Genomic DNA, 26,412 nt, shown 5'->3' with positions numbered 1-26,412 from the left:
TTTTGGTTTTCCTCTCTCTTCTCTCTTAACCAAATTACCTAATGTTCTATTTTGTTAGTCCCCTCTCTCCTCCTCAAAAGGTTCTTAGTTTTATTCAGCAATTAAATGCTCTTGGGCTTTTTTTGGGGGGGGGTTTCTAACTTTATTGCATCTTTGATTTTTATTATCTATACTTTTGTGTCTGAGGTTTTTTGATAGATTGTTTTTCTTGATATTTTTTAGCTGTATGTCCAATTTACTCATCCATTCTTTTTCTCTTTTGTTGATCAAAGTGTTTAGAGCTATAATTTTTTCTGTAAGATCTACTGTGGCTGTATATCAAAAGTGTGATATGCTGTCTCGTTCTTGTAATTTTCTTGATAAAACTACTGATTGTTTCTATAATTTATTCCTTGACCCACATATTCTTTAGGATTATATCATTTAGTCTCTATTAAGCTAGACTATTCAAATGCTCATTATTGATTATATTTTTTTTACTGTGTTGTAATAAGTAAAGGAAGGATTTACTCAATATTTCTATATTTTTTTTAGATTTTTGTACTCCAGCCTATGGTCAATTTTTGTAAATATGCTGTGCAAAGCTGAGAAATATGGATACTCCTTTCAAACAATATGAGTTCTTCATTCATCTTGTTTTTCCAATATGGATGACGAAGCTGATCTTGCTTTTTAATTTTTTTGTTCCAAATTTAAATACTCAATAAGAACATTTTTATATACAAAATAGATCACAAAAGAGAACTATAAATAAAATCATGAATCTCTTTTATATACTGCTCAGTTTAAAAAAGTATATAACAAATTCAACACATTCCTTTCAAAATGCATTTCTGTACTTCCTTCTCAATTTCTTTCTGTTCTCTTAAAACTTTTAAAAATCTTTCAGTGATCTTCCTTTTTCTTTTGTATTACTATTGCCACCTTCCTCTCCCCAGACAATTAAAAATAGAAAAAAAAATTCCCCCATAACAAATAAACATAGTTAAGCCATATATAAAAAATGCATTTCTCTTTTTGTACCTTGAGTCCATCATCTCTCTGTTAGAAGGTGCTCTGGTCATTGCTTTGATCAGTCTGTAAGTCTTTCAAAGTTGCTTTTCTTTAGTGGTGTTAGTGTATAAATTGTTCTCCTAGTTTTGGCCACACATCTATTCATAATTCTATCTGAAATTACTCTTTTATATACTCTTTTATAATTTTTTAGAACAATAATATTTCATTACATTCATATACCACAATTTGTGCAACCATTCCTCAACCCATTGGCCTCCCGCCTTGGGATCTCCCCATTCTAATTTAATACCCCATAAAGGATAAGAAAGATATTTTATATGAAGCCATTCACTCCCTGTGGCTTCCCTCTTACCCTCTTACCCCCTTTCCCTATTGAGTTTGTATTCCTACTCCTCTTTTTGGGTACTTAGAGTAATAAGTATTTAAATGTATGGTCAACTATCCATTACCTGGATCATAAAAAAGTGAGGTTCACCTAATGCCTGCTCCCCTTACCTCTTCCTTCTGTTTGTATACTCTTCTTTTCATGTTCCTCAATTCTAAGAAATAGTAGGCTTCACTCCCTTATTATCAACCTTCCAATCATGCCTGATGTGTTTCACATATTCAGAAGCAGATGCAACTCCTACTTGCTGGAAGAAATGCTGAGGCAACCCCACATACCAACTTAAGGGGCAGAACTGAATCAGAGCTTCATGAAAGAGAAACATGAATGGTTCCAGAGAATCTTCAGGAGAGAGGTAGGTGAACAGAAGACATTCCAAGAAGGAGAGAAATAAAGGTTTTGGGGGCTGCAAACATGGCTTCTCAAAATGCCATCTTATCTCCCCTTAGAGACCTCAAAGACTTTCCCTTGGGTAAGACTGGACTTCTCCTGAACTGAGCTAATACCATCTCACTCTCTGCTAAAGAGTTCACTCACACTTATGTGTTCTTTGGCATGCATTTATTGGTATAGCTTCTTCAATTTCTGTTTGCTGTTTTGCTTGGATAAACAGGTTTATGCACTATTGCTTTTTAATGGTATATTTATATAGCTAGCATTTGGTGGGAAGGGACTAAGGAAGCAGCTTTCCTTTTGAACCCCCTAAATATCATACATCTAGACCAGAGATACTTGAGGGTGGAATAGAGAGATAAGTTGTGTTTGATACTTGTATGAAAGACTAGGGAAAAGAGTGTTTAGTTTCATGGCACTCCAAAAGTCTGACTGCCCCTCTCCACTCTCCTAACTGGTTTGTTGGTGGTACAAGTATGGCCTCTGGCTCTCCTCTGTTACTGTACTTTCTTACTATACTTGCTCATTGGATTTCTTGATTATTATTGCATCTGGTTTTTGATGGAGTAGGTATGTGGGAGCTGGGCTACCTGCTTCTGGCCATCTTGGCCAGAAATTATATCAGTCTTTTTTGAATGATAATGAACCTTATGGAGAAGTCACTACAGTGTTTATGAGTCAATGCAATAATCACAATGTCATCTATGAATAGGAACATCTGTATAAATCTGCTATCAATAAGGAACCCCTTTTCTATTTGATCTTTGCATAAGCCATCCTCATCATACTAATGAACACTTCTGGTGAGCCTTGTCTTCTGTGATATTGATATTCAGTTGACTATCAAAGCTACTTCTGTGGCTGCATGTATAGAATCATGTATAAACTGTAAATGGCACCTTATTTGAGAAGAGCCTTTAATGGCCCATTTTCTCTAAGTATAATGCTTCTAAAAATAATTAATAGATATAATGAGATCTTATATTTTCTGGGTCTCTCAATTTTGTCATTATTACTGAACAAATAAATGCAAAGGCATTTTAAGTACTTACTATTTGCTAAGCACTGGGAATATAGATAGAAAAAATGACACAGTCCCTGATGTCAAGGAGGTCTAATGGGAGGAGACAATACTTATAGGATAGTTCAACTATGAACATGAATATGTAGTTTGTTGTGGAAAATTGTCTTTGAAGGCCTCTTGACTCCAATATTATATTTTTCATTGAGGAATTATTTGATGTGTGATGGACCATTCTTAAAAAGATTTTTATAGTTATAAGGTGTTGGCATGTGGGTTGGCAGTTGCTGATGTCATCTCATTCATCTTTTTTTTTTTGGTAACAGCATTTCCTATGGTCCTTTCTGTTCTTTTACATGCTCACCTTTTTTTGAGAAAGTTGATTCCTGAGTACATTTAAAATTGCTGATTTCTGCATAGATTTCTTCTCTTTGTGGTCATGTCCAGTCATTCTGCCAAACTTCACCTTAACTCCCATTTGTTCACACAGTACAGTGATTCTTAATTCAGGAGAGCCCAAATGTGGTGGCTCCACTCTTGCCACATATGACAGATCCCCATAGAAATACTGGTAGATTAGTTCTATTCACTCCTTATTTATTGCTCATCTTACAGATTCATCTAGAAATGCCTTCAGGATGACTTACTTTAGTAAGCTATCATGCCAAGCACTCTTCAGGCTAAGCTTTATTACTTATCCTCCATAATATTTTCCTTTCATTTGAAAATTATTGATTTTTTTTGTTTTTGCATATCTTCATTTAAAACATTCAAAATACAGCATTCCCCCTTCCTATACTTTGTCACAAAGAATAAAAAAGAAAAAAAGAACAGTTCTGCAAAATTAACCAATACATCAACTGAATCAGAGAGCATATGCAATGTTCTATACCTCTAGCTCCCACCTTTACAAAGAAACCTCCATAGTCTTCACAAATTAAATTCTGTAATAAAATGGTGTTACCCTTGGCTGTCATCTCTCTATTTGGTAATGTCAACTGTTTGCTAGCTAAGGAGTCGCCTGAGGACTCTTTGGGATGCCTCATGCTTTTCATCAATTAAACTTCTAGAAGTAATGATGACTGTCACAGTTAACATCCCACTTTTTCTATTTCTCATTAATTTTAACTGACAGCTTATTCAAATAGATTAGGTTGAAATGTTCCAACTATAAGCAATATCTTCTCATTTTTATCCCTTATCATAATTTACTATTGACTGCTGCTCTAACAAATTGATGACTTGAATATATTCACATACATATATACATATAATATATATATATATATATATGTATGTATTCAGGTTATCAGTGGAGTATCTCTCTCTATGTATATATATATATATACATGTATGTGTATATGTATGTATATATGTATTCAAGTCATCAATGACTTGACTCTGAAATAACTCCTTTATTTCCTATCTGGTAAGATAGAGTAGCTTTGATTTTTTGTGATGTTTGGTGTTCATCATGTATAATGCCTTTTTATTCTCTCATGATAAACTGGGTGTGAAATTTCTGTGTAATATACAACAATAAGACCTTTTTTATTTCTTGGTATCAAACCATATTTTCCAATACCTTCCCACTAAATTTGCCCACCTTTGCATTGAATCACCAAATAAGTATCTTTTCAGTTTCTTCAAAGAATTTCTCTACAACTTCAGCCTCTGCAACAGGTGTTGTAATTAGTCTTCCATTACCAATAGAGCAAGCCCCTAGGGGCTTGCTCTATTGGTAATGGAAGACCTCAGGTAGCAGAGTCTGAGATCATACTTGAAATTTCCAATAGAATATACCCAGCTCCAATTATCTTTGTGGTAGTTTCTTTGCTTATGTTCATTATAAGTACTCTTATGTGAAATGACCCAGTTTCTCATGAAATGGTTTTGCTTTTTGCCTTTGGACAAATGATAAAATTCACTCTGAATTCCTCTATTTCCTTCTTTTAAGCAAACCTATGATTGTTCCTCCATTTGGCTGCAATTCTTTATGTCTTCTTTCTTCAGTATGTTTTGGGTCTCCTTTAGCAAGCTGTTGACTAGTTTTTCATGATTTTCTTGCATCACTCTCATTTCTCTTCCCAGTTTTTCCTCTCCTTCTCTTACTTGCTTCTCAAAATCCTTTTTGAGCTCTTCCACGGCCTGGGACTGATTCATATTTTTCTTGGAGGCTTTGGATGTAGGAGCTTTGGCTTTGTTGTCTTCTTCTGGTTGTATGTTTTGATCTTCCTTGTCACCAAAGAAAGATTCTATGGTCTGATTTTTTGTGTGCAGTTTGCTCACGATCCCAGCCAATTATGTGAGTTTTAAACTCTCTGTTAAGGTAGGGGTCTGCTTCCAGTGTGGAGAATGTACTGTCCCAAGCTTCGGGGGTTTTGTGCAGCTGTTTTCAGAGATATTTCTAGGGACCTGTAAATTTTCAGTTCTTCCAAGGTGGTATGATCAAGGGCGAGGTCCTGGCCTGTGCTCTGGTCCATGAGTGACCACAAGCACTCTTTTCTGCCTTAGAACTGTGAGGAGGATTCCCTCTCCACTGCCACTACAAGCTCCACCACGCCAGCACCCCTTGCCCCAGGATCACCACCCAGAACCGTGACCCAGATCCAAGCGCACCAGCAAAGAGATCCCTGCAATCCCTCTCTGATCAGCCACTCGATTCCCCCTCAGTCTGTAGGCCAGAAGCTCCAGAAGCAGCTGTTGTCCCAGGGCTGCAGCTGGGACTGGGGCTGGGACTGAGTTTCTCTCTCACTGGTCATAGACTTCTCCTTCTGACCTTCTAAGTTGTCTTTGGCATTTGTGGGTTAAGAAGTCTGGAAACCACCACAGCTGTCCATGATTCAGTCCCCTGTGGCCTGCTCCAGGTTCTCTGAGGCCTGATCTTTGCTGTGTTACACCCCCACACTGAACTACGTTTCTCTCCCACCCTGGTGCAATAGACCTTTCTAATCAACCATCCAGATTGTCTTGGGCTGGAGATTTGTTTCACTCTGTCTTTTTGTGGGTTCTGCTGCTCTACAATTTGTTTAGAGCCATTTTTTACAGGTACTTGGAGGGGTTTAAGGGAGAGATCAAGCAAGTCACTGCTTTTACTCTGCCATCTTGGCTCCACCCCTCTTTGTCTTCTTGTTGCAAGATTATTAGTATGAGTGTAGTTCAGGTGTTTCAGAAACATATTAACTCACCAATCACTGGACAAATCTTACATATTTAGAGCACCAACAGCTGAATGTTTTTAAATGGTATGAGAACTGAGATGTTTAGCACCCTCTATCCTCATTTCAACCATTCTCCTACAAAAAAGCAGGAGTGGTACATGACTGGGAGCCATTGTTTTTCTTGGTTTGTGGATCACTATGGGCTAAAAAAAGAATTATCACCTAGTTGCCGGGCTTCTGGTGATAGTCTCTCCATACATAAGCTGGGCAGTAGATAGTATTCAGAGTCTGTTGCCAAGAAAGTACTTGGTCCACTTTTAAAAGTTTATGTTCCACTGGATTAACCTTCAAGAACCCTGCATCATCCACAGGGTGATGATAATACATTGATATTAGACTTCTCTGGAGGCTTATCCTCTATTTTAGTTGTTCTGTCATTTCAGTCGTGTCTGACTCTTCATGACCCTCTTTGGGGTTTCCTTGGCAGAGATGCTGAAGTGGTTTGCCATTTCCTTCTCCAGCTCATTTTACAGATGAAGAAACTGAGGCAAACAAGATTAAGTGACCTTCCCAAGGTCACATAACTAGTAAGTGTCTGAGGCCACATTTGAACTCAGGTCTTCCAGGCCTGATGCTGTATCCATAGTGCCACAACTAAAATCAATTTCTATGAAATGTTAATAGTAGTAGTGGTGGTGGTAGTAGTAGTAGTAGTAGTGGTAGTAGTAGTAGTAGTGGTAGTAGTAGTAGTAGTAGCAGCAGCAGTAGTAGTAGTAGTAATGGTGTTATCTACCTTTTATCTCTTCCTTTTCCTCTAAATAGTTTCTGTTTCCAGTCTCTCTAGCCTTTAATTGATATTATGCAATATCAAGTTATCTTCTTAAAATAGCATTTTCAACATTTTCATGTCATTTCCCTATTCATAATCCCCCAATAGGGGCATTAGGCATTCCCTATTCATAATCCCCCAATAGGGGCTTTAGGCATTCAACTTTTTCTGAAGTTTGGCTCCAATCTACTTTGGCACCCTGATCTCATTCCACTTCCCATTACACCTTCAGATTTAGCCAAACTTTCCTAATCATTATTCTATAAATATAGAAGGCACATTTTCACCTCCACATCTTACTTACAGCTTTCTTCCCACTTGAAATGCCTGCCCCCTTGTTTCTTTCTTTGTACCTATTCCAACCTGTCCACACTTCAAGGCTTCGTTTAAGTCTCACCTCAGTCCACAATGTCTTTTTCTTCCTCTATATTTCTTTGGCACTGTTAAGATATTCATTTGACAATTATTATTAACTACCCTTTGCTATTCCATATTGTTTTCTGATTTTTCATATGTAAAAATGTGTCTTCTTGATGTGTGTACTTTGGTTATCTATTTAAGCCCTCATTCTCACTAAAATAAGAGGATTTGTGTATATATTTGGTTCTGTTTTCTTGTTTCTTCATAAATTCGGCCAGGTTGTTTGGAATTTGTCCTGTTTCACTCCTTATTATACAATAATATTGTATTATAATATTAAACACAACAAAATTGTACGTACAATTTGGCCACTTCCCAATCATTACCTGCCTCATAGTTTTACTCACACCTTTCTCCTTGCCTAGGATAACCTCCATACTCTATTAAGCCTATATAAACCTCATCATCCTTTAAAAATGTAACTCAAGTATCACCTCAGTGAAATTTCCTGACTAGAACATCTCAGACCCCAGTGCTCTCTCCTTTCTAATAAACTTATATAACATCTATTTTCTCTGACATTTATTTTGCATTTACCATTCAGTGCTTACTAGATCGCAAATTCCTTGAGAACAAGGACTCATACCATTATACTTTGTTATCTCTACAATACCTAGAGATCATCTCTGTGTGTATGTATATACATGTATGTATGTATACATGCATCTATATGTGCATATACACATAAACACATACAAAGATTCACTCTAAGAATAAGGCACTATGATATAGTCAAAGGAGCAGTGGATTTAGAGACAGTATCCTGGGTTTGAGTCTCAGGTCTGCTACATACTACGTAACTTTGGCCAACTCATTTTACTTCTTAAGGGGCTGAGTTTTTCCAAATGTGAAATAAAGGGGTTAGAATCAAGAAGCTTTATGGTTCTTTCACATGATGTAGTGATCTCATTGTTGACTGCCTGAGGCAGGGTTACACAGGCGAGTGGATATAGAAATAAAAGACTTATGTCTGAGTGCCAGATAAACCCTGTCACTCCTCTACTAACTAGCTATTCAATACTGGGAAATTACAGAACCTTTTTGGTTCTTAGTTTAGTTGTCTGTAAAATGAGAGGTCTAGACTAGGCATTCTGTAAAGTCCGTTCTAGCTCTGATCCTCAGTAATCTTAAATCCTGCATAAGCCAAATATTTAAGGGACAGAGAATGGCCTGTTAGACTTCAGACTAGAAAAGAAAAAGCAATGATGCAAATTGAGGATTGCTGAATGAGGAAGAGGTACCTACTTGTAGACTGCTGTATTCCTTTAAATTTTGCTGTAATTAGGGTACAATATTTAAATAACACATGCCTTAACATGTCTGCTTTGTTATTTTACTAGAGAATTCTAATTTTACAGAAAAAGGAATAATTGAGTAGAAAAACATACTAGGTTCATTTGGATTTGTCTGGTCACAACCATGAGAATCCTGGCTATTTGAACCATAAAGTTCAGGCACCCTCATTCACCAGGTGGCAGTCTATCTGAACTGAATGCATAACACCTAATAAAAACAACTTCTGGAGTGCTAGCCTTGTAAAAATCATGCTGTCATATCACCATAATAGATCCTTCAGTATCATTTACAGGCATACTTTACTTTCAGAAAAGGTAAATAGATTGCCTTAGCTAAAATGATAAGGTTATTATCATACATTTCCTTTTGCTTCTAAGCTTGATCTTGATCACTGATATATGAAGATTATTTCTGTGATCCTTGGGTATAGTTAAATTATAATTAGCCTTTTCTGATGAACTTGTTTAGAGTTAAAAAGAAAAAAAACCCTTGTTATAGAAGTCATCCTCAGCTTGGCAAACTAGGAATACTGGGCATTGTTGAAGGCATATCAAAGCCTCCCAATGAGGCTTGAATTCAACAAGCATTTATTAGGCACATACTGGGTGTCAGGCACTATGCTAGATGCAGGGCATGCTCAAGCCAAGACTGAAACAATCTCTGCCCTCAAAGAGATTATATTGTATTAGGAGGAAACAACACTGTATATAGAAAATGACACACAAAATTTATCCAAAGTAATTTACAAGGGGATGGTTGGTACTAGCAACTAGGGTTATCAGGATCAAGTTTCTGTAGAGAGAATGCCTGAAATAACTTTGAAGGCAACTGGGGATCCTGAGGCAGAGGTTAAGGAGTTCATTCCAGGCACAGAAGACAGCTTGTGAAAAGGCATGTGGATGGGAAATGGAATACAGGATATGGGGAACAGTAAGCAGGCCTGTTTGGCTGGCATTTAGAGTGGGTAAAGGACAGTAAAATGGACATAAGTCTGAAAAAAGTGAGCTGGAGCTCTATTGTGAAGAGTTTTAAATGCCAAACTGGGGAGTTTCTATTTGATCACAGAGGCAAGAGGGCTCACTGGAATTTCTTGAGCAGGGAAGTGACACTGTCAGATCTATGCTTTAAGAATATAAAATCTGGCAGCTGTGTGGACAAGAGGTTGGAAAAGGGAAAGTCTGAAAGCAAGGAGACCAGTTCGGACACTTAGGCAATTGTCCTTGTTAAGAGGAGATGAGGGTCTAGTGAACTGGGGTTAACTAGCTTCAGCATGATACTCCAAATTCTTTGTCTTTAGCGGCCTGATGTGTCACATCACACTTTCTTAATGTCTACTGGATCATTTAAAAATAGCAAATGACAGTGTTAAAATTGTTACTATAAAATTATCTTTGCTTTAATCTTCACTGAGAAGTCTATAGTATGTTCCCCATATTTGAACAGAATATATTTTTAAGCTTTTCTTTAATTGTTCTACAGTTAATCCTTTTCAAGTGCAGAAAGCTCAGGTTTCTGTTCATGCTCAATCTTCCTCCAGTTTCAATAGCCATGTCAAAATTCTACCCATCTTTCAAGGACCAATTCTTTTCTTTCATGGAAACTTTTTTGATTCTCACATGCAGACGTGATCACATCATAATGGGAATCCTCAGGGCATTTTTTTTTTACCTCTTGTATGGTTTTTAATTCATCCCACTGTTATTATTTAAATGTACATGTTTTAGCTCGTCTATTAGACAATAAATTCCTTGAAAGCAGAGACTTACTACCTAAGTGACCTTGGGCAAATTATTTAACCTTACTCGTCTAGTTCCTGAACTGCAGAATGAAACACTAGATAATAGATAAGGACTAGATAATTTCTTGGGTTCCTCTAGCTCTAAATCTGTAATTTGATGTGTAAATATGGGGATAGGGAAGCCTCAAATAAATTTAGATAGACTTTGACTTTAAAAACTGAGCTCTAGTGGCACAGAAGAGACTCATGCATCTGGGAGGAAGAGTGAAATTCCCCTGGTGTCAGTTGAGGAACAGTCATTTTGAGATGCAATGATAGTTTCTCCAGCTGAAACGGCTGTTTTTCTCCTCAGCAGCTAGCTGACTCCCACAAAGGGTGTATGTGGAAAAGGCTTTGTCTGGGCATCTAATGAGAGGATCCTGTTTCACATCACAGCTACTCCTAACAGGTATATTTGGCTCCCTTCAGTTTTCCTGATCACTCCCACGGGAAAGAAAGGATCAAAGACAGGCACTTACATCTCAAACAAGTTAGTGTCTGACTCTATGGAGCTTTCACCCCATGGTCTAAAGCTCTGTAATTCTTTCATTTGCACTCACCCTAGGTGAGGCTAGGCAATGACTACAAGAGTCTCACCTAATTACCTTTATAACCCATTTATTGTTTTTCATTGGGCAAGTCACTGCATCACTATGGGCTTCCATTTTGACTCATCATCAACAAGGCATGTACTCAGGGATGTTTTTTCCAGGAGCCATGAAAGATTTGTGATGCTTCTCTCATGCTACTTGACTGAGTCTCCCTTGAAACCAGTGTCATGCATATGCTATGCACCAGGGCTACAGTCTGTGACTATGAAATGAAACAATGCTGACTCATTAGTTCACATGACTATGGAATGATTATGGAAGGCTTTGCCTTCATTAGTATCATCCACTAACTTAGTGAGCCAGCCACCATAAGATTCAGATACTTTTTTGGTAGTAACTGATGGTTAGATCTTGTGGATTAAAAAATTATTCTAAATTTGAAAAATATCAGCAACCATGCCATTTCCTTAAAAACCATCAACCTCTACTATATAGCTTTTTTTAATAGTTCAAATTTAAGATTGTAGTTCCAACACTGCCTTGTTTGTCTGTGTCCCTTTCTGAACTTCCTTTTGCTCTATTTTGTGTAATTTCTTAAATTATTAATATTCTTGTCTTTTTTATCCATTTTAGTATCACTATCACTAACTTTTCTTTTCCTCAAACTTCTCACCCCTCCCCCAATAAAAGTCTTCACTTATAACAAAAGTATAGTCACATAAAACAGAGCTCTACATATCGACTATGCCTGAAAAAACATGTGAATCAATCTGCACTTCTAGTCTATTACCTTCCTGACAAGAGATGGGAAGCATAATTTATCATCATTTTTCTTGAATCATGATTGGTTGTTCATTGCATTGATTATAGTTCTTAAATTGTGCTTGCTAGTTTTCCTTTGAAGTATTGTTGTAATTGTATCAATTGTTTTCCTAGTTCTGCTTATATCACTCTAAATCATTTCATAAAAGAACCCCCAGATCTTTCTAAATCTGTTCCTTTCTTAATTTCATACAGTGCAATGATATTCCAATCACATTCATATATCATAATTATTTAGCTGTTCCCAAACTAATAGACACCCCTTTTGCTTTCAGTTTTTTCCTACAACAAAAAATGCTTCCATAAGTGTGTGTGTGTGTGTGTGCGTGCGCACGTGTGCACGTGCATGTGCATGCATGAGAGTGCACAAACCAACCAACAAATAAATATATTCTTTCCCTCTGACTTTGATCTCTTTGAGATCTAAGACTGTGGCGATATTACTGAGTAAAAGAACATGCATAGTTTAGTGACTAATTGGGTATTCTTCCACCTTGCATTCCAGAATAGCTGGACCAGTTCACAGCTCTCCCAGCAGTAAATGAATGAACTCATCTCTGCAAAGCACCACCAACAACTGTCATTTTCCTTTTTTGTCATTTCTGTTAATCTGATGGGGGTGAGCTAGAACCTCAGGGTTATTTTATTGTGCATTTTTCTTATGACTGATTAGACTTTTTTTTCATTTGACTATTGATAGACTGCGTTTCTTCTTTTGAAAACTGCCTGTTCATATCCTTTGATTATTTATCTATTGGGAAATAGCTCATTTTCTCATATATTTGTATCAGTTCCCTATTTATCTTGAAAATTAGATCTTTATCAGAGAAATTTAAGACATTTTTTGCTTAGTTAACTATTTCCCTTCTAATTTTAACTGTATTGATTTTGTTTGCATAAAGTCTTTTCAATTTTAGATAATTAAAATTATCCATTTTATCCCTTGGGATATTTCTTATTTGGTCAAGAAGTCTTCCCATATTCATAGCTGTGAAAGGTATCTTCTTCACTGATCCTCTATTTTGCTTTATATTTAGGTCATAAGACTAATTATCTAGACTTTTTTTCAGTTTTCCCAGCTGTTTTGTCAAATATTAAGTCCTTTATCCCAGTGGTTAGAACCTTAGATTTATTCAGCACTGTGCAGTAGCACTACATTTAATTACTTCTGGGTCTTGTGTACCTAATCTGTTCTTCTGATCAACTTCTCTATGAAATAGTTTTAATAATTATTGCATTGTAGCATAATTTGAGATCTGATTCTCCTAGTCCTCCTTCCCACTTTTATTTACTATTTCCCTTTATCTTTCATTATTGACGTTTTATTCCTCCAGATGAATTTTGCTACTATTTTTTCTGACACCATAAAGTAATCCTCTCATAGTCTGGTTGGCATAGTACTAAGTATGATAATTAAGTAAGGTGACGTTGTCATTTTTATTATACAGGTATGGCCCAATCATGAAAAATTAATATCTCACCAATTATTTAGGCATGTCTTTATTTCTATAAAGTGTTCTATAGTTGTAATCTTAGCATTCTTGTGTGTGTCTTGATTGCTGGACTCACAGGTATTTTATTCATTATATCTTTGTTCTGAAGGTCTTTATGCTGATTTTTGTTGGTAATATACAGAAAGATTCATTATTTTCTGGGTTAATTTTATATACCACTACTTTATTGAAGTTATTTCAATTAATTTTTTAGTTGGAGCTCTAGGATTCTCTAAACCAGTGCTTCTTAAAATTTCCCACAGTGATAAAACCCTTCAGTTTAAGCAAAACTTTGACAGATCTATTGTAGTAAAATCCTCCACAATTATTAATGCCTATTAACAAACTGCATAAAGTTCATTTTTAAAGAGTGAGGAGCTTCGGGGTTCTATGTTGTACAGCTTGAGAAATATTGGTCTAAGTAAACCATCATGTTTTTTGGAAATGTTTCTTCTTTCCCATGCTTATTTCCTCAATTTAGTTTTGTCTTACTGTTTTAGCTAGTATTTCTAGAAAAGTATAAAAAATTGATGACAAGCTTCTACATTAAGGGACCAGAGGGCTTGGAATGTAATATTCTGGAGGTCAAAGGAGAGAGGATTACAACCAAGAATCACCTACCCAGCAAAACTGAGTATCATCCTTCAAGGGAAAAAATGGACATTCAGTGAAATAGAGGACTTTCAAGCATTCTTGATGAAAAGACCAGAGCTGAATAGAAAATTTGACTTTCAAATACAAGACTCGAGAAACATGAAGAGGTAAACAGGAAAGAGAAATCATAAGGGACTTATTGAGGTTGAACTGTTTACATTCCTGCATGGAAAGTTGATATTTGTAACTCATGAGACCTTTGTCAGTGTTAGGGTAGTTGGAGGGAAAAATTATATGTATGGGTATATATAGAGATAGATAGATAAATAGAGGGCACAGGGTGAGTTGAAGATGAAGGGGTGATATCTGGACAATAAAATTAAGGGGCTAGAGAGGATTATACTGAGAGAAAGAGAAAGGGAGAGGTGGAATGGGGTAAATTCTGTCACATAAAACAGACAAGAAAAGGCTTTTACAGTGGAGGGGAAATGGAGAAAGGTGAGAGGGAATAAGTGAATCTTATTCTCATCAGATTTGGTTTAAGGAGGGAATACCACACACACTCAATTGGGTATGGAAATCTGTCTTACCCTACAGGAAAATGGGGGGGGAGGGGACAAGAGAGCAGGGGGATGACACAAGAGTGGGCAGATTGGGGGAGAGGGCAATCAGAAGCAAACACGGAGGGATAGGGTCAAAAGAGAGAATAGAATAAATGGGGGCCAGGATAGGATTAAGGGAAATATACTTAGTTTTTCACAACATGACTACTATGGAAGTGTTTTGCATTACTATACATGTATAACCTGTATCAAGTTGCTTGCCTTCTCAATGAGGGTGGGTGGGGAGGGAGGACGGGAGAAAATTTGGAACCCAAAGTTTTAAAAACAAATGTTAAAAAATTTTAAAAAATTGTTTTCACATGCAAAAAAAAATTGATGACAATGGACATCCTTTCTTTACTCATGATATTACCAGGAAGGCCTCTAATATTCCTCATTATAGATAATGCTAGCTCTTGCTTTAAGAAAGTTATAATTTATCATATTAAAGTCAATTTATTCCTAATTTTACATTTTCAAAGCACAAAAATGTATTTTGGTAAAAGATTTTTCCTGCATGTATTCACATAATCATGCAACTGTTATCATTTTATTATCAATATGCTTATAGTTTTATTATTATTGAAGCAATTCCTGGTATAAATCCAAAATGGTAATAATGTATATTGTTGGTTTTGGAGTAATATTCATTATAAATGTTAGTATTCTTTCTCTACTTATTTTCTACCCTTCCTCAAGGAATCTACAGATAGATTTCAGGAGGTCTATAACCTTGGATAGGAAAAAAAAAACCCAAAAAACAAACAAAACCTTATATCCTTATTTCAGTATAAACATAGGTTTACTTCATAATCATATGTATTTAATTTATGCATTTAAAAGCATTATTCTGAGAAGGGGCCTAAAGCTGTCACCAGACTGCCACTGGGGTCCATGACACAAAAAAGGTTATAATTTCCTTTTTAAGATTTCTGCAATTTCTTTTTTCTGAGATTGTGTTGTTTAAACTCTCTTTTACTTTTACTTTTAATCTAGGTATTTTATATTTTTCTAAGTATTTATCCATCTCATTTAATTTATCAATTTTGTTGGCATATAATGAGATAAAACACTTTCTAAGAGATGCCTTTAGTTTTCATTCATTATGAATTATCTATCTCATATTTGCCATTTGCTTATCCTCTTTGCTTTAAAAAATCTGATTAGCAAATGGCTTCCAAAAACTAGATCCTAGTTTTATTTGTAAACTCAAAGGATTTTGCTTTCAATTTTGTTTACCTCTTCTTTGATTTTTTGGGAATATTTATTTTTCTGTTTGGTTGGATTTTTTTTACTTGTATTTTTCTAATTTGCCTAGCTGCATGCCCATTTCATTTATTTATTCCATTTCTTTTTTGTTAATTAAAGTGTTTTGAGATAACATTTTCCTCTGAGGACTGCTTTGGCTGCATCCTCAATGTTTTGATATGTTGTCTCAGTATTGCCATTTTCAGTAATCAAGTTATCACTTGTTTCTATGATATGTTATTTGATCTACCAATTCTTCAGGAATTTTATTTTCATTTAAATGTGAATAATTTCTTCAAATGCCCTTTTTGTTATAATTTTCATTAGACTATGTTCAGTAAAGGATATGTTTAATATTTCTACTTTTCTGCATTTGTTTATAAGATTTTCTTATCCTAGAACATGGTCAATTTTGTAAAGGTGATGTGTACAGAAGAAAAAAAATTATACATATATATATGTATATACACACACATATATATATGTTGCTTTCTTTCCCCATCCATCTGGGCATTTTCCCTGGCTAGTCTCATGCCTAGAATACTCTCCCTCCTCATCTCTGCCTCCTGTCTTCCCTGGTTTTCTTTAGGGCCCAGTTAAAATCCTGTTTTCTACAAGAAGTCTACCATAATCTCTCTCAATGCTAGATGCTTTTCTTTATTGAGTATCTCCAATTTATCCTGATATATCTTATTGAGACATAGTTGTTTGCATGTTGTCGCTCCCATTTCACTGCGAGTTCTTAGAGAGCAGGGATTGTCTTTGGCCTTTCTTTGTATCCCCATTGCTTAGCACAAGCACTTATAGATGCTTACTGACAATGACAGTATAACTAACATTTCTAAAACTATCTTCATGTCCTTAACTTCTTTCTTATTTATGATTCTTACATTTGTCTAGGTCTGAAAAGCGCACAGTGAGGCCCCAAGTATTATACTTTTTCTGTATATTCCTCTTCTTGATTCAACTAAATTTTCTTCAGGTACTTAGACGCTTTAGGTGCTTATCTGTTAAGTACTAATATTATTTATCTTTGGTGCCTTTAAGCATAATGTAATATCCCTGTTTATCTTTCTTAACCATAGCTACCTTTTCTGTAGCTGAGTCTGATATGATATTTTTACCTTTGCTTTTTTTTGTAGGTACTTATAACATAAATTCTGCTCCATTTCCTCATTTTAACTTTGTTTACATTTCTGTATTTTAAGTGTATTTCTTATAAATAATATATTTCTAGATTATGCTTAATAATCCATTATGCTTCCTTTTTTATAGATAAGTTCTTTTATCATGGCTAAGTTCTCATTAGTATTTATTGTTATAACTATTAATTATGCACTTTCCTCCATAACTTCTTACAATTTTCCTCTCTACTCCCCCTTCCCCCAAAAAATTTACAAAGGAGAAAGTGGTACAGAAAGAAAAGGAATCTGATCAATACTAGTAATGTATAATTGAAATGGTCTTTTCCTACTTCCTATGTCTCTCATTTTTCCCAAGCCCAGATATCTAGTTCTTATAAGATTCATAAGTATATCCCTTTTTTAGTGTTCTCTTTGTGATAAATCCTGTGAAGTTGTGTATGTATATATACACATATATACATATAAACATACATATACATATATATGTATGTATGTGTGTATATATACTCCAAACACTGTGTGTATGCATATATTTGTGTGTTCAACTCTCCCTGATCTAGTTCTAGTAAGACTAAAGGACACGAGATGTTCATTTCCCCAACCCCTTCCTCAATATTTGTAACTCTTCTTGACTACCCCACATACGCATGATGATAAGTTCCTTTTCCTTCTTTCCTTCTGTTTCTTTGTCATTGCTCTATCTGGAGTCTGTTTCAGACTTTAACTGGTGCTAGTGTAGGACAGTGGGATTCCTCTATGACTTTTCATGTTGCCATGAATATGTTCTTAACCAGAAATGGTTAGAGTTCATGTTAATAGACAAGGTCATAGTTCAGTTCCTGGATAGGATACTTGGTTTCATTCTATCACATGGCCACAGTTAGTACTGATAATTCAAACTCAAAAATACAGACGAGACTGTATAAATCATTTAGTTTAATCTGCAAGGGAAATTGAGACCCAGAAAGGCGATGTGATTTGCCCAGGCCAAATTAGACATTTAGGAATCAAACCAATCTCCTGAATTTCCATGCAATACACATTTAACTATATCAGGAGGCCTCCAAGACTCAATCTCAGTCATTTCTTAGATATGCCATTATTAACCAAGGATAGCAGGCAAGTGACAATATAAATGAACACACCTAAGTCTTGTTCTGGGAAAAATAACTCAGAGCTTACGGCTGCCCCCTGGTGGTACGTTTGTAGTTATCTTGTCCAAAGGACAGTACATTATCAAGATGTATGCAATTTTCAATCTGCACTTTCAACTTCACTAATTTGTGCCTTTGTTATCAAATAATCTAGAAAAGACAGAAAATTAGCTCAACGACTATCAAGGCAATATTATTTTCTATGAGAATAGCTCTTTAAAAGTTTGTGAAATAAAAAGCCAATTTTTATATTGTACTTCTCAAGATCAGGGACTGATTTTTAAAGGACCCTTTTCTCTTTGGCTCCGATTTAAATTTGAAGACCTCTCCCCCAAGAGTCCCTTTTGCTTAGACTGACTATAGACCTCCTCAAGGTAACTCATAAAAAAGTTACACGCGGAAAAGTTTTTGAAATGACAAGTAATTAAAAGTTCATATTTATTAAGATGCAGTTTGGTGAATGGCTACAGGCCAGCCTTTTCTGAGACAATGCTATAAATTAGTATATGAAACTGAAATGGGCCAAAGTAATTCTCCTAGGAAAATGCTTAAAAGCTGTAAGGGCTAAGCAGTGTGCAAGAAAATGATGAATCTATCCAGGTTACAAATATCTCCTTTTCCAAACAGACTCCATGACTAACTGGTTGGCCATGGGGATTAAAATCTCATTTTGTCCAACGACCCAATAGAGGCAGGAGCAGAAAGAGGGCAACGTTGGAAGGTGAGTGATAAAGCACTAAGTTCATGGCGTAATAGGATTTAGAGTTAAAAGATACCTTAGACATCATCTAGTACAATTTCATCATTTGGTATATGGGGAAACTGAGGCCCAGAGATGTTAAGTGATTTACTAGGATTACTTCTTCTAGGAAGGGCACTGTCCTTGTCTTCAGAGTCTATGGTCTTATAGCTTCAAAGAAACAAGATATAGTAGACTTCAGAGGCCATTTTTCCCAGGGAACACGAAACACGAAACACAAAACAAAGACATACAGAACAGGTTTCCTTATCCTAGAAGAAATAAATTCCCACAGCAATAGAAAGAGACTCAGGTTGGTTTGGTCAGCCTGAAGGAGAGAAGATTGAGATGGAACACGATTACTGCCTTGGAGTACTTTAAGGGATTTCGTGTGAAATGGGGATTACATTTTTTAGTTCTAGAGGGCAGAATTAGGAGCAATGGGTAGGAGTCACAGGCCAACAGATTTAAGTTCAGTATAAAGATAGGCTTCTTTACAGCAAAGCTATCTGAAACAAGAACAGATTGCTTCATAAGGGAGTGAGTTTTCTGTCCCTGGATATGTTCAAGTAGAGGCTGAATGACAGTTTGTTGAAATGTCGTACTGGACATTTATCTGGGTGGCAGGGAGCTGCACTAGATGACCTCTAAGATCCTCATTCCATCCCAGAATTCTATGATCCTATGCTTCTATGTCTTAGGGCTTGCTAGATAAATAATATGAAGAAAACTAAGATGCATATAAACAATGCCTTTATAAACTTTTCCTAGGACTAGTTTTGCTTCTTAAGGACCATCTTTCATAATTCTTTTTTACTCAAACTAGTCTAACCAGAAGGACGATGATTGGGATATAATGTAGGCTAACAAACTTCTCAAGGCCATGGCTTTCGTGCAAACTTTGTTGCTTTTTGAACTTACCTGGACAACAGAATTGAGAAATAACATTAAATCACAAAACCTATGATATCTTTCCTTAAAGGGCCACTGAATTAGTAAGAAAAAAAAAAGAACCAGAGCAGAAGTAGCTGATAATTTTTAGACAGTAATGAAAAATCCCAATTCACTAAACCCCTATGCCCTTAACAAACTCTCTTGAAGATTAAATCTCAATGTAAAATCCACAAGTTTTTATTGACAGTATTGGATTATCATATGCATAACTCTCTGAAGGGGTAATCATTCTATTTCACAGATCTCCATTACACATTCCAAGAGACTTCTGGCAGTATCTGTGGAAATTGTGTCCTGGTTTAGCCTTGTAAATTCCTTCCAGAGGAGATACAGGACCTATTCTTTCTGCTGCCAAGTTCTGTGCTTACAAGGTGTAGAATTTATTAGGGGAAAAAAAGATGAAAAGACAACCTGATACTTTTTAAAGTGCCTTTACATAAGATTTCTTTATTAGAGCTGTGTGTTTTTAGAAGTACAGCTACTTAGTCCTTTTAAGACTTTTAGCTAAATAGCTGGGCTCTGTTCAGCATGTTAAAGCCAGGAATCTTGGAGACGTGGGTAACATTCACTGTGGCCCTATGATGAACCTCAGGAATAAAGCCTCCTCTTAGACCCTGCACCTCATCATAGTACAGCAGACAAAGCACTAGATCTGGAGTCAGATGGTCTCATCTTGAATGCTTACAAAATGGGCAAGTTTTAACTTCTTTGGGTCATCTATAAAATGAGGATAATAATCCTAGCACTACTTATCTCACAAAGCAATTTTGGGGACAGCTCTTTATCAATTATATTACTCAAGGAATATGAGTGATTACTATCATTACATTCAACAGCAATTTTTTCAGAGCATTAATCTTGAATGGAATCAAACTATGAGAATTTAAAGGGTTCAAAATCAATACAAGTAGGCAACTATGGATGCACAGAAGCCAAATTTGTCTAGTTTAGAGGATTTAATCTTGGAAATACCTCCCTTTAGCCACTCAAATCCAGTTTAATTTTGGTATACTTATACCATACTCTGAAGACATATACTTATACATTCCATCTCTGGCTCTTCAAGATGTCTACACATATTCTTTCTTGAGTTCCACCCTGCTTTTATCTCTCCTGGTCCTAGACCTGAGGTATCTGATTCTTTGTGGCCCACAGCATGAACTCCAAAGAAAATGTCTTAGTGAAGCTACACCACACTATAACAAAAATAGTAACACTATTTCTTTGTATTTGTTTAATGATTTTTACCTTTTTAAAAGCACTTTATCACAAAGGATAATGATCAGGATTTAACTAACATTTTATATAGTGTCTTAAGGTTTGCAAAGTGCTTTACATTTCATTTGATCCTCACAGCAACCCTGTGAGGTAGGTATCATTATTTTCCATATTTTACAGATGAGAAAACCAAGGCTGGGAGAGGTTAAATGACTTGCTCAGGGTCATGTAGCTAGTAAGTGTCTGAGGCAGGACTAAAACTTCGGATTTCTTGACTCCAATCCAGTGTTCTAACCACTATGTCACTGGCTCCCTGAAATCACAGATTTAGAGCTGGAATGGACTTTAAGGTCATGTAGGCCAGTGATGTCAAATTCAAATTGAAATAGAGGAAACCAATCTGTACATAAGGATCCCTGTGGGCCACATACTGACTTAGTTTCAAAATGTATAATTATCAATGTTTGATTGTATTTTTATTTATTTTGTTGAATATTTTCCAATTACATTTTAATCTGTTTTGGGCCACATTCAAGAATGTTGTGGGATGCCTGTTTGATACCTCTGTTTTGTAGATGAAGACTACACCCTATTTTGTAGATGAAGAAACTGAGGCCAAGAGAGGGTAAGTGACTTGCTCAGGATCATATAGATAGTAGGTGGCACATTTGGGAATCAAATCCAGGCCTTCTGATTCCAAGCCCAGCATCCTTTTCACTCTTCCACAGTCTCCACAAGTTATTAATTTGTTATCATCTTAAACCACTTCTGGTTCTAAAAATGCCACAATTCTACACTGTTTCCTGTTGCATTCCCCTGACACTGAGGGTGAAGAGGGAAATATTTACTAGAAATATGACCATGATGGCGGCCTAATTTCGAGTATCTACAACTGCTAAAGAAGTTATTCACTACAGATCTTGTTTATGGGTGCTAGCTATGTCATACACCTAATTTGAGTGATAACAGTACCAGTAAACAAACACAGAAAGACACAGACACAGACATACACACACAATTTTATGCCTATGGATCCCAGAAAAAAAGTAATTGCTTGGCAATGACATTTGGGGGAGATGGGCTATTTGATTAGGACAGGGTTTAGGATAAGATTAAGGTAAGGCTGTCACACCATATTCTTAAAGTAAGTTTCCTGGACACGGTGTGTTTCATTAATGTGTGGACAAATGTATTTTGAACTATAATACTTAACTACTATATTCTTCTTCTTGGATTCACCTCAACAGGACTGTGTTCCATGTAAATGCCCTCACTGTCCATTCATGGATAAATATCTGACTGTAACTGGACTGGTCTTTCTCTCTAAGAAAAAGATCCACATTGTCTCTGATTTTGGCTAACACTCCCCCATCTGCTTTCAACATGTTGCATTTGACATTAACTAATGTATCCTATTAGCATTAAAAGAAACCAATCTGGAAAAATTCATTTTCAAGTAGAGTTCAAACAGGCCACAAGGAGAAGTGGATCTTAAATTTTAAAAAATTTTGTGATGAAGCCAAAAGTCTGTGAAATGGGTCAAGGGAACAGAATACAAGAATCTCCCTCTCTGATTTATTGTACTAACTAGTAACAGGAAAAGAAAAAGAAAATTTTCACAGCCTACATACAGTAAGACAAAAGGTGTGATCAGAGGGATTGAAAGACATGGAATAGGTAATGGGATCTTCATCCCGCACTTACTGGTAATGGGTTAAAATTCTGGTCCACAAGGTGATTGTAGCCGTGGTCAAAAAATGAGTGCCGTATCACAACATCGATGCCCTGATTGGCCAACATTCCTAAAGTGTTCAACCATCTAAAAAGCAGGAAAACAGCTACATCAATGCATTTCAAAGTAGGCATGGACTGGAATAAGTATCCTAAAGATTACTGACTGGCTGGAAGAGCAAGGTTTACCCAATCACTCTTCCATAACATGCAAAGAGTACTTGCAACAAATAGGTTATTAGCATATAAGTGGCTCATGTCTATATTTGCTTAAGATCTTCAAATCAGGTTTCCAGACCTATGGCTTTACTTTAACATCATCAACCACAAAGCCTACCTGCTTTTAGGTAGATTTCCAGGCAAGACCTCGTATCTTACAAGACACAAGTCATTACCATGCATTCCATTACCTAAATTCTCCTACTTGGACACCTCCACTGTGCACACACAGATCTTCCATACAGATCTTCCCCAACTCATAGAATTTACATACAGACATGCACATTCTACCATTCATATGTCTTAAACGTGGAGCTACTACTAAAGAGATTTTTTATTATGCTCATACTTATTTCTAGATCCAACTAGTTACACAGAGACTGATATATTTCAACAAAGACAAGTCCCCCATAATGCATAAAGTTCATCATGTATATAATTCTTAGTGTAAAATAGTCACAAATATCCATTCTCATGTGCAAGGCATCATTCACAAGCATTAGGGCTGTCTAAAAAACCTACTTTTCTCCATCAAATTCCCACAAACTCATGCTCCTACCCTCCTACACACATACTCTAGCACACAGAGACATATATGCTCTTATCATGTACTCTTCTGAAATACTGGAAAACTTAAAATTTTGCTAATTCTTAATATAGCTAAAAATGTTATTTGAACTCAAGGTCAGAACTCTGGAAGTCACCGAATAGTCAGCAAATGAGATTAATCAGGAACTTATGCTTTTCCTGGACTAGTAAATTAGGGACCAAACCACTGATTATAGAATAATTTTATATTTATAATAATTGCACCTTATGATTTATATTATGCTTTTACGTCCAAAGAATCTCACAATTTTGAGAATGGTCATATGAAAAGGGGACTGTATTACAAGTGAGTAGACTTGAGTTCAAATCCTTTTATTCTCAAAACTGGTATATTGCTGGGCAATTCATGGCTCTGGGCCTTAGTTTCCTCACATGAAAAAAGAAGAGGTTGGACTAGATGAACTATAACTTTCTTTTGACGTCTCAATTTTTATTTTTTCTTCACGGCAATTAACATGTTTAAAAATGTATTTATAATCACAGAATATCAGAACTGAAATGGACCTTTGTTTCACAAATAAGAAAGCTGAGGCTCAAAGGAGCGATGTGCTCAAGCTGAATTAATTAAACCATGCAATTACTGACCCATGGCACAGAAAGGATTGTTATCCCCTCTCTACAGATAGATTAACTCTAGGTCAAGCCACCACCCCAGTGTCACTGAGTGGTGAAATCGGGATCCTAACTCTGTTTTCCTGCCTCTAGCTCAGTGTTCTCTTCAAACTGAAGCTGGGAAAATCAAAGAGAGCCTGCAATTTCTCTATGAATACATACACATGTGCTCTAAGTGTTTATGTGTCTATGAGGTACTGCATCTAGGAGTGCATGGGTGTAAAAATATCAATGTGTGTTGGTGTTTGTATATGTGAAGACATCTGTAAGCCTGTGTGGATTACAGTGTGCAGAAGGCTATTCACATATTTGTGTGCCTATGCAATGCATTTGTGGTATCCAGGGAATATGTACACCTGTATATACACATTAAGAGAGGCCATGCCTGATATCTCTTTGCATGGCCCATAGCTCTAAGAACAATAGACTACATTAAACAAAGCAGCTGTTTAAAAAATGTAGCTTAATTAACGAACCCTATTTTTACCTACTGCAAAGAAGAATCAGTATGTTTAAGGGTACCTTAAAGTACTCTTAGTAAGGCAGAGATTTGTTTCCTTCTCTCCATTCCCCATTCCCATATATCTACTGATTGGACATTGCAGTAGAAAAAGCTTTGAATTTGTAGTTAGAAGACCTGAGTTTATATCTTGGTTCTGCTATCCACTAGCATATAAATTTGAGCAAGTCACCTCAATAGGCTTCAGTTTAACTGGCAAGGTGGCAAAGTGGATAGAGTGTTGGGCTTGGAGTCAGGAAACCTGAATTCAAATCCAGCCTCAGATATTTACTAGCTTGTGACCCTGAGCAAGTCACTTAACGTCTGCTTGCCTCAATTTCCTCATCTATAAAAAATGAGGATAATAATAGCACCTGCGTCCCACTGTTGTTGTAGAAATCAAATGAGATACTAATTGTAAAGTGCTTAGCACATTGCCTGGCACATAGTAAGCACTATATAAATGTTAGCTATTATTATTATTACCATCAAAATCACGAATTTGAAAGTTCAGTGGAGGACAGACAGAAGTGGGGAGACACTCGAGGTAGGGAGGTTAATCTGAACACTCCTGTAATAGTGTAGTTATGAGGTGATGAGGGCTCTATCAGGGTAGTGGCAATGGTAAAGGAGAGAAGAGGCTGTATAAGAGAGATGTTAGAAAGGAAGAATCAACAGGACTTGGCAAGATTGGCTATAAGGGATGAAAGACAGTATGGAGGCAAGAATGAGTCAAGGATGGCTGCTAGGTTGTGAGCCTTGGTAAGTGGGAAGATAGTGGTGCTCTCGATACTAAGTTAGGAAGAGAGGAGAAATGGTGAGTTTAAGATGTCTAGGGGACATCCAGTTTGAGACATCCAACAGGTAACTGGAGATGTGAGACTAGAGATCAGGAGAGAGATTAGGGTTCGATAAACCTGGAAATTATCTGCATTGATGTGGTAACTGAGTCTATGGGAGCTGATGAAATCATTAAGAGAAATAGCAGAAAGAGAAAAGAGAAGAGGGTCCATGTCAAAGCCTTGGGGGACATCCATGGTTAGCAGGCATGACCTGGGTGAAGATCCTGCAAAGATGACTGAGAAGAAATGATTAGACAGGTGGGAAGACAATCAAGAGAGAGCAGTCAAGAAAACCTAGAGAGAAGAGATTTTCAAGGAGAAGAGGGTGACTGAAAGTGTGAAAAGGCTATTGAGAGGTCAAGGATGACATGCTCTTTTTTCTTTAAAAGATGAGTAGGATTTAAAAGGATAGAGGACGTGATAGAGAGGGTCTCCTAAGCATACAAAACACCATGACCTAAAAACAGGAAAAGTAGGAAAATGCAGGACGTTCATGTCGTTCAGCGTGACTAGAATTTAATAAATATAGAGCATAATAATACAAGATAAATCAGGAAAGGAAAGATGGTGGAGGGAAAAGAAGTTTGTACTTTATTTTGCGGGCAATAGGGAGCCACTGAAGGGCGTGTAAGCTGAGATGTGGCATTACTAAGCATGTACAAAAGGAAAATTAGTTTGGCAGGAATATAGAGGATGGACTGAGGGAAAAATAGAAGAATCAATAATAGTAATGAGGCATGTGGGATGGATTCAAAGGATATTATGTAGATGAGATCAACATGACTTAGCAACTGATTAGATGTAATTGATAGGGAAAGCATTCACAAAATCACAGAATTCAGATTTACAAAGAGGAAAAACAGGTCAGTAGAAAACGTGCTGAATTTGGGAATAAAGGACCCGGACTCAGATCCTGGATCTCCTACTTACTACCTTGTGTGACCTCGAGCAAATTACTTAATCCCTGTAGTCAGGTGAAAAGCTATTACTAGAGAGCCTCTCAGGTCCCTTCCAGCTCTAAATCTATGATTTTCTAATCCTAAGGCATCCTGCCTATCTTGCACCTGAGCAGGTAAGTAGC

At 36.4% G+C, this 26,412-nt stretch overlaps 1 protein-coding gene across 1 annotated transcript in view; it reads right to left on the bottom strand.

Annotated features, from left to right (window-relative positions):
* HPSE2 (heparanase 2 (inactive)) overlaps positions 1-26,412 on the bottom strand; it is a 703,572-nt gene that overhangs the window by 122,352 nt on the left and 554,808 nt on the right. The window contains exon 9 of the mRNA XM_027857706.1: positions 22,524-22,638. Within this exon, the coding sequence (XP_027713507.1) occupies positions 22,524-22,638 (115 nt within the window). The remainder of the gene's footprint in view (positions 1-22,523; positions 22,639-26,412) is intronic.

Source organism: Vombatus ursinus, unplaced genomic scaffold, assembly GCF_900497805.2.
Source record: "Vombatus ursinus unplaced genomic scaffold, bare-nosed wombat genome assembly UNPS02000749.1, whole genome shotgun sequence".
NCBI lineage: Eukaryota > Metazoa > Chordata > Mammalia > Diprotodontia > Vombatidae > Vombatus > Vombatus ursinus.
This window is presented reverse-complemented; position numbering and strand designations above follow the sequence as displayed.